The sequence below is a fragment of the Notechis scutatus genome, chromosome Z (genome assembly GCF_049901735.1).
Source record: "Notechis scutatus isolate UNSWTSFEM ecotype Mainland chromosome Z, rNotScu1.2, whole genome shotgun sequence".
Taxonomy (NCBI): Eukaryota; Metazoa; Chordata; class Lepidosauria; order Squamata; family Elapidae; genus Notechis; species Notechis scutatus.
In genome coordinates, this window is record NC_142025.1 from 117,477,699 (window position 1) to 117,487,860 (window position 10,162).

Sequence of the window (10,162 nt, forward strand, 5' to 3'; positions counted from 1 at the left end):
GGGACACAGCAACAGTTGTAAGTATGAAGTGGCTGCCAGACATTTGAAATTTGATAACGTGACCAGGCGGATGCTGCAATGGTCGTAAGTGAAAAATGGCCCTAAGTCACTTTTTTCCGGCACCATTGTGACTTTGGTCGCTAAATGAACAGTCGTAAGTCGAGGATTACCAATAAAACATACTTTCGGAGCAAAGCTTCCCAACGAGCGAGCGGCACCAGGCCCTTGTGGAACGTGCGAGGTGTAAATATATGGGAATCCCGATGGCTCGTCGGTGGCGTTTCCTCTCACCTCACTTCAACTGCTAGTAAATCAATTGAATTGATCAGCCGGATGGGGAAACTCCATAACAACCGAGCGAGACTAAGTGGAAATCAATGGCAGTAAACGAATGAAGAGAAGAAGCTGGTTGTCGAATCGACACAGCTGCCACGTGCACGGATTTTCTCCTTTTTGAAGGGTCAAATCAGAGGTTACACACACACACACACACACACACACACGAGATCTGGCTCTGCCTAAATCGTCCCACACCTCTTGGGAGACCCCATAACAAGAGCTAAGCCAAGAGATGTCTCGTATGGAGGCCCACCAGCTTCTCGCACCTTGATGGATCAAATGAATTACAGATTAAGAGTCAAAAGGGACCTTGTAGGTCATCTAGTCCAACCCCCCACCCAAGCAGGAGACCCTACGCCATTTCTGACAGGTAGCCGTCCTGTCTCTTCTTGAAGGCCTCCAGGGATGAAGTTCCCACAACTTCCGAGGGAGACTTCTGTTCCTATTTACTTTTGTTCTATTTACTTTTGTATTTTGTGTGGAACTTCTGTTCCATGGGTTGATTGTTCTCACTGTCAGAAAGTTTTCTCCTTATTTCCAGGTTGAATTTCTCCTGGATCAGTTTCCATCCATTATTCCTTGTGTGACCTTCACGTGCTTTGGAAAATAGCTTGACCCCTTTCTCCTCTCTGTGGCAGCCCTCAAATATTGGAAGGCGGCTATCCTGTCTCTCCTGGTTGCTCTTCTCTGCACTCTTTCTAGAGCAGGAGAGAGAGAGAGAGACAGAGAGAGAGAGAGAGAGAGAGAGAGAGACTTCATGCAAGGAAAGCAGCAGAAGCAGCAGCAGCTTTTCTTTCTCTCCCCCAAATTCCGCCAGAAATGGGTCTTTGTGAGACTTGTTGCGCCGGCGCAGCCTCTTGGAGCAGGATGCCAAAGACTCATTTCTGGCAGAGTTTGGGGGAGAGAAAGAAAGACTTTTGCTGCTTTCCTTGCGTGCAACCAAAAGCAAAAGAAAGAAGCGGAAAGAAGCAGCCCAGTAGCCAGGCCAGGCGCATGGGGCAAGTTCCCCCCTTCCGCGCTTGTGTTCCCACGGGCCATGTGGGCAGTGCAGCCTTGTGTTCCCACGCAGCCTGGATTAATTACTTTGGAGGTGACATTTCTTTGCGGACCACCAAAATTTTCTCGTGGACCACCAGTGCTCCCCGGCCCACTAGTTGGCGACCACTGTCCTAGAGTATCAACCTCTAGAAATCAAAATTCTCAAAAATCATCCATGTTGGGCACACAGATGGATAAACCCGAGCCACCAGCTCTCCTACTCTGGTCTCCAGGTTCCATGACACACCTGTCCAATACCTTGACACTGGAAGAAGTCAAGTCTCCCTTGAAATCTTCTCAAGGTCTACCCTGAGATTGAAGGTTGTGTCTTCCTGAGCCCATGGTGTCCACCATGATGGTCCAGCTTAGCATGCCATATTCCAAGTCGCCCCATGTTCATAAACCATGGTTAAAGCTAACCATGGAGGTCCTCACCTCCCACCACCCTGGTCAACCAAAGAGGAAGGCCAGCCAACAGAGTGACCAAACCACAATGCTTAGTTTGGCTGGAGAACTCTGGGAGTTGGGAGTCCCACAAATCTTAAAAAGTTGACAAAATTAGGGTAATCAGAAGTCAAGATGGCGGCCACATCATATCAAGCTCCGCCCCTTTTAATAGGCGTTACAACTTTTGGCTGTCAACGCCCTGCACTAACCAGGTTAAGGTAACATAAAGGGCGAAGTCGGCTAGAAGGTGTATTTGGATTAAAAAGTTGGCCTTTTAGATGTTTCTTCTTCCATCTCTTGATCCACCACGTTTCAAGCTGCTTTAGGTCTAGATGGCCTACAAGGTCCCTTCCAACTCTGATTATCTGTTAGCTGTTATCTGATCATGAACAAACCTTTTTCTCCACATAATTTTAGATAAGCCAGTGATTATCAGCCAACCAGCCAATCCCCGCCCCCTTTCAGCCATTGGCTCACCTGCTGTGATGTCACGTCAAGCACATGAGATACTGAAGCAGTAGTTCTCAATCTCTGCTCCTTTAAGATGGCTGGACTTCAACTCCCAGAATTCCCCAGCCAGCAAAGTTTTCCCTCTCCTCACAAAGCTGGCTGGGAAATTCTGGGAGCTGAAGTCCAGCCATCTTAAAGGGACTGAGGTTGAGAAACAGAGTTAAAGGAAAGATGAAAAAAATCACAACCACCAAATCAAAAAGAAAGCAAAGAAACTATCCTCATAATATTTTCGGAAAGAAAAGGAGAGTTTATTTGAATTGCTGTTTTAATTTAAAGATAATTTAATTTAAAGATAAATCTGGACTATCCTGTAGTTTGGAGATGAGACTCTCTCATTGGCAACTCAAAAACAAGCATAGGAATACTTTACGAATTGATATTTGGGCAATCGCCAGAACCCTGACACTCATTCCATCCTGGTTGTGGCTCCGTCAGACTTTCCCATCCTATCCCTCTGTTGTATTTATAACTTTCTTCACAACTCCAGCTCCCATCAAGGCCTTATAATGGGCTGGTCTGAATCTTTGCAAATACACCGACATCTTGCCAGGAATAGCGGTCTTTTCTTTCAAGCCTAGCAGAGAAGGAAAGGGGGAAAAATAATTTTCTTTTTAATCTTCAAGGCTACAACAAAGATTCGAGCAAATTCCAGGTAATAGTGAATGAAGCTGATGCCATCTTACATCTGAAACTTTCCCAAAGTCCTTTTCTCGAACCGAGAAGGCATTTAAGAGAAAGATGTCCGCTCATTTTTTTAAAAAAAATTGAATCTTCTCACACGCTCGTACACAAACACACAAGATTGAAGATCAGCCTTACCTAGCTGCTTGGAAAACTTCTCAATCTTCTCCAGAGCTTCAGGGATGTCTTCTAACCGCTGGACCACGGCTTCCACCTCTCCCACGGTGTAGCCGAAATCCACCTCATCGAGATCCACATGCAAATCTCCCACACGGTATTTGCGCCGCATGGTCACAAAACTAGCAAACACTTGCAAGCCCAGTTCTTCCACTGCTTTGTTCACACAACAACTCCAGTTCGGTCCAGGATCTCTTTCCAATAAACCACAGAGGCGAGTCACGATATTTTGAGGACACGTCACTTCTTGGTATTGACTGGCTGTGGATGATCTCGTGTCCTTCGGTGGTCGCAAAACTGGAGCTGACAGATGGTTATCCGTCTCTGCCGCACAAGGGGTGTCGCTTCCCGCCGCCCCAACAACCAAGGGACATTTCAACTCCCAGCCCACTCCCTCACGTTCCCGCAGCCAGTGATCTGCTCGCGTCAAGCACCAATCGGGGACGTCATAGTAGCTGTCGCGAAAAGAGGCACGGCTTTCCAGGATCGCCCCAGGTCCGTTAACTTCTCGATGGTGCTAGGCCCGAAAAGAAACTTCCGTTCCACTTCCATGGCTCCGGAAAGCTGACCTGGAAGACACACACACGGGCTGACGGGGATGCACACACACACATAGAAAGTATCCAAAATTGAAAAAGAATCCTAATGATTTTTCTGCAACAAATTGGATTCTGCTCTTTGTGAATTGCTCAGTTTGATTTTGCTCTTTCAGAGAACCTGATAAAAGGTATTTTAGAATATATATTTATATTTATAAATTTATATAAAACACTGTAAATATTCTCAATATATATTTATATAAATACATAAATATATATTTAGAATATTTGCAGTGGTTTTTAATTCAAAATGAACTCCTAAGCTTTAAGCTCCTAAGTCCCTTTTTGATTGATCTCTCCGCTTTTTATAGTCCTTCTGCCTTAAGAAAATTCAAAACGTTCTTAAAGATCCATCTAAACCCCCCCCCCTTTTTTTTGAACTATTACCATCTGGTAGATGGTACAGGACAATAATAAAAACAAGGACAAATAGGCTGAAAAACAGCTTCTGTCCCAGGGCAGGAGCTCTGTTGAATTCTACTGTATAGTTCAACATGAATGCATTATCGGGTTTTCAATTCAATTGTATAGAATGTGAAGGGGGGGGTGTTTGGGTTTTGTTTATATTTTTATGTATAATGTACACTGAAGGTGGCATTTAATTTCGTTGTACGAGGTGCAATGACAATAAAGTAAACTTTTAGGCTTCAGATGCACCTCCTAGCAGAATCAGAGTGGGATGTGTTTTTTAAGAGACGGTTGCTTGATTAACAAAAACCATCTTCCACTGCCTGAATCTTTTAAAAACAATCTTTTGTCGCAAAAACAAAGCCTAGACTGGGAATTAAATTTTTTTAAAAATGGTTTCTAATCTCCCTAAATAGCATTTCCTGTGTTTTTCTCCTCCTCCCTTCCTGTTTCAGGAACAAGTCATTTTTCATTTAATGGCAGCTTTGCTTCCCTCCCTCCATTTTATGCTCAGGATCAAGGCTGCTGCGGCAGACCGCAGTGTGTAAACAATAGTGCCTCCCCGCCCCCCACATGTCATGGTTGTGGAGGATTTGAACTCAGGCCTCTGAGGGGCTGGCTCGCCTTCCCTGCTGCCATCGAGTGTTCGCTGGGAAGTTTGCAACTGGCACCTTCGCGTGCATTGTACGTTTGGGGTTCGTTGCACGGCAGTTTTGCACCCGGCACCTGCATTGCACACTCATGGTTCAACCGCACAGCAGTTATGCATCTGGCAGCTTCGTGTGCATTACACACTCATGGTTCACTGCATGGCAGTTTTGCACATGGACCTTCACGCACATTGCACGTTCGTGATTCATCGCACGGCAGTTTTACACCTGGCACCTTCGCGTGTCTTACACATTCGTGGCCCAACGCACACACTACCTTTGCACCTGGCACCTGGAGAGAGGGGGGGGAGGATTGGAATGAGCCTTGAGAGGGGGGGTGCTAATTTAATCCGGATTAATTGCACTCCTGCCCGTTGCTCCGACTCCGCCCAGGCCCCCTCCATCCCATCCTCGGAGCAGGCCACTGACCTTCCCCCGGCCGGAGGTCCGGAGAGCTCCGCTCCATAATTTGCCAAGGGTTTAACGCGCTGCCCGGATCGAGGACTACAACTCCCAGCCTCCTTTGCAATGGGGGTCGCCGGCCCCAGGACCCCTGCAAGCTTTGCAACCTTTTGCAAACCGAAGACAAAGAAGGACGAGTCAATCCTCGCCCGGACGTTCACAATTGGGAAGGAGAGGGGAAGGGAAAGAAAGAGCCGCATCACAAAAGGCCGAGAGCGGCGCAAAGGCTCTCGGGAGTCGTAGTTTTCCCGCCTCCCAGCAGGTACTTTCACCCCTTTCCCTGCTTTTTTTTTTTTTTTTTTCATTTTGCTTCTCTAGCTGTTCTATTTTTATTCCTCTCCCCATGTGACTGTCTCGCTCCCTCTCTCCCCGTTGCCACGGAAACCGGAAAGCTGCAATTAAGAGCGGCGTGGGGGGAGAGAAGGGGGTACATTCCCAACCCGGGAGATATTATGGGGTGGGAGCAGAAAAAGGACCCAGGTTTAACTCCTTGCAAGCCAACATTCCCAGCTTCCTTGCAGACAAGCAATATTTTTCCCCATCGCCGTCTCCTTCTTCCCTGTATTTTTTTTTTTTGGTGGGGTTAGAGCGTGGAGGGGGTGGCATACACAAGACACAAGACACGCATGGAAGATGCTCCCACCCTAAGAACATTCCCTTTTTTTTGCAAAATAAAATTCAAATTCAAATCCCCTGAATTTTTGCAATAACTCTCTTTTCCTGGGGGAAGAAGTGATGTTGGGGGAGGGGGAGGGCAACCTTCCTTCTTAGAATAAAATAAATGATCCAGAGGGACAATTATTATTATCATCATCATCATCACTATAATAACAATAACAAACAAACACTATAAGAACAACCACATGATTTTTATAGGGTGCAACTTTAAAAAAATAAATCAATAAACAAACCCAGGTTCTATTTTGGGAGGGAGAGGAAATCAGTTTATCTTTGAAGGTTTTAACCCCCTCTGTTGGGTCGTCCTCGAGTTACGGCTGCTGTGGAGCCCAAAATGTATGTTAAGTGAGAATTGGTTGAGTTTTGCCTCATTTTACGACCGTTCTGGCCCTCCTCCCTCCCCGGGTGGTTAAGGGAATCACTGCAGTTGAGAAGTTAGTAACCCGGTCGTTATGTGAATCTGGCTCCCCCTCCCCTGGTTAACTTGGCTTATCGGAAGGTCGCAAAAAGGGGATCGTATGACCCAGGGATGTTTGCAACCGTCGTAAATGTGAGACGGTTGTCATGTTGTCTGAATTTTGATCATGTGAATCATGGGGAGGCTGCAATGGTCCCAAGTGCCTTTTAGCAGTGCCGTTGTAACTTCAAACAAGTCATTAAACGAACCGTTGTAAGACAAGGACTACAGAACAGAAAGGCTGCAACTGTTGTAAGTGTGAACCAGTGGCCAAGCATCTGAGTTTTGATCAGGTGAACATGGGGATGCTGGAAAGGTGGCAACTGTGAAAAACCGGTCCTAAGTCACTTTTTTCCGTGCCGTTGTAACTCTACAATGGTCACTAAATGAACTGTTTGTAAGTTGAGGACTAAATTTTGAAAGGATCAGGCCCACAGCTGGGACAGGAAAATCCGATCTTGCATCCACCCTGCGAGGTGGAGAGACCATGTCTGGACTGCTAAGCCAAGACTGAGAAAATACAAATTACGACCAAAATTGAGACCGACATTTCCGTCGCTAAGCAAGAGAGTCGTATACCCCATCTGCTTCCCTGCCTGAGCTCTGGTACCTGATCCCACCCCTCCAAATCTGATTATAGATAGCCCTCAATTTAACCACCATAATGGAGCCTGGAATTTCCATCGTTAAGTGAGGCGGACATTAAGGGAGCCATGCCTGATTTTACAATCCTTTTTTTGTTTTTTTTACCACAGTCGTTATATGAATCACATGGTTGTCCAAGGAATCCGGCTTCTCCCGTTGACTTGTTACAAACCGGCTGGGAAGATCGCCAATCACACGACTTGCAGTTGTTAAGTGAACTGTGCGGTCGTTGGGCGAATCCAGCTTCCCCAAAAATGACTTTGATCCGTCGTAAATAATGTGGGTCGTAAGTGCAGGAGCTGGTCGTAAGTCACTTTTTGTTAACTTCATACGGTCTCTAAGCGAGTTCTGGACGGATGGCCATCCCAACTTCCTCTCTTGGTCTGAGAGGGTCAAGATTCTTTCCTGCACTGGCCTACCTGATCAGGTTGTTGTAAGACTTTCAGGGGAGGGTGACTTATCTGGGAAGACAAACTCACCCCCCCAAACACCATCATCATCACCATCTTCATGACCCCCTCCAATTATTAATAATTACCCAGTTTTCCCGATAATACGACCTACCCTGAAAGTAAGTCCTAGCTTGATTTTTACATGTGTGCCCAATATAAGCCCTACTCCCCAAAATAAGCCCTATAAGACCCCATCCACTCCAGAGTGCACAGGTAAAAATTAAGCTAGGGTGGGGATGTGGGGGGGGGGATACCCTACTACTTACCTTTGGGCAGTCGTAGCCAGGCCTCGCACACCCCGACACCTGCCTTGCTAGCCCATTTCTTTGGCAGCCGTCAAGGCTGGCAAGGCTTTCCTGAAGGCCTCCGGAGCTGAGAGAAAAGCTCAGGATCGATCCAGAGGTCCATTATCGGCTGCAGAGGCCTTCAAGAAAGCCTTGCCGGCTGCAGAAGAAGAAATTCCTGATCTGACAGCAAAAAGGAGGCCTGTGGGGCGATGCACACAAGTGAGGTTAGTCAGTGGATGACATCCCCCGAAAATAAGACCTAGTGCCTTTTTGGGTGGCAAAAAAGAATATAAGACAGGGTCTTATTTTGGGGGGAACACGGTAATGAATCATTAATTATTACAGGAATTCTTCAACTTACCACCAGAGTGGAGTCCTAAATTGCTAAGCGAGATGGTCGTTAAGTGAGTTTTGCCCCCTTTTACGACCTTTCTTGCCACCCTTTTTAAACAAATCCTTACGGTTGTTAAATGAGTCGCATGCATGTTAAGTGAATCTGTCTTCGCCCTTGACTTTGCTTTTCAGAAGTTCACCAACACGGCAACTGTCATAAATATGAGTCAGTAGCCAAGCAGCTGAACTTTGTTCACATGACTATGGGGCTGCTGCAATAGACGTAAGTGTGAAAAGGGGTCATAAGTCCCCTTTTTTCAGCATCGTTATAACTTTGAACGGTCGCTGAATGAACTGTTTTAAGTCTAGGACTATCTACAATCGATTAAATCATCCCTAAATGAACTGTTGCAATTTGAGGACGATCTGCAAAGAATTAATCTCCAAATAAACTCTTGTGTAGAGTTGTAATTGCAGGAATGTTCAGATGGCAAACCTCAGATAAAGAATGTTTCCAAGCAAATACAACTCAGGCAAACAAAGTTACTAATCTAAAGGAGGATTAGAGAGAGGAAGTAAACATATGTTGGACTTTAACTAGAGATAATTAATTGTATGGATTACTGTGCTAAACAGTAACAAAAGTTAAGCAGTAACCAAAGTTAACCAATGATGGAGGATAACTAAAAATGTGTATAAATGCAAGACTAGACTCCAATAAAAATCATCATGATTCAGTTGTTCATGATCAAACAACTCGACTGCCTCATCATTACCACACTCTTGTAAATTGAGGAGTCTCTGCAATGAATTAATTCATCCCGAAGCCAATTTGTTGAAAATTGAGGACTACCAACAATCAATGAATTATTCCTAAACCATTGTAAATCGAAAACTATCTGCAATCGATGAATTCATCCCTAAACCAACTGTTGCAATTCGAGGATGATCAATTAATTCATCTCTAAGTAAACGGTTGAAAATTGAGGACTACTTAAAATCGATTAATTCATCCCTAAACAAACTGTTGCAATTCTGGGACGATCTTCAATCAATTTCTAAATAAAATCTCAAAAATTGAGATTTGCCATTGATGAATTCATCCCTAAACTGTTGCAATCAATTCATCTCCAAATAAACTGTCCAAACTTGAGGATTCCCCTGCAATCAATTTAATTCACCCCTAAATGAATTGTTGCAATTCGAGAACTGCCTAAGCGAGACAATTAAGTGAGATTTGCCCTATTTTAGCCCTTTCTTGCCACAATTGTCAAGTGAATCATAGCAATTATTAAATTACTAGCTCGAGACCCATGCTTCACTACGAAACTATGTGGCTGGACTTAGTTTTTGGGGAGGAAAATGAGGGGGGGGAATTCTGCCTCTGCCTACCAGTACCCATCGTTATTCATCTGGCTAGCATCCTGTCAGGGTGTGAGAGAGTTGAGGGCTGTTTGGAAACTGAAACAGTATTTGCTGTGTGAGCAACAAGGAGACAGCAAGGAGCCTGGGCGTGACTTAGCTCAACTGTTCTGTACTAAAGCTGCTTGGTGCTGTGAAATTGAAACTCCTCTGCTTGCGTTTTGCATCTGGAAGAGATTTCTTTTCAGGTGGGGAAGGGGAGTAGAACTCCTTAGCATCAGAGCGTGTTAATTTAATAATAATAATAATAATAATAATAATAATAATAATAATAATAATAATAATAATAATAATAATAATAATAATAATAATAATAATAATAATAATAATAAATAATATAGGAAATACTCTAAATGCTCTGAGTGTCATTTCGAAAAATCATTTCTTAGGGAGCCCCTAGAAGCCAAGAGGAACATATGTGCCAAATTTCAAGTTTGTAGGCTTGATGGTTCTGGAGATGTTGTGATGATGCCAGAGTGGCATTTCGCTTTTAGATAGATAGATAGATTTCACTAATCTCCATTTATTTCTAACTGTAATCAATGACTTCATCCCTAAATAAACGGCTGTAGAT

General features: G+C 44.6%; 1 protein-coding gene across 1 annotated transcript; it reads right to left on the bottom strand.

The window, feature by feature from the left end:
• Positions 1-2,563: 2,563 nt before the first annotated feature.
• THTPA (thiamine triphosphatase) lies at positions 2,564-3,784 on the bottom strand. The gene is given in 3 exon segments (XM_026683086.2): positions 2,564-2,911; positions 3,157-3,684; positions 3,687-3,784. Coding segments are annotated over 3 exon segments (717 nt in total). The 5' UTR covers positions 3,748-3,784; the 3' UTR covers positions 2,564-2,783.
• Positions 3,785-10,162: the final 6,378 nt, after the last annotated feature.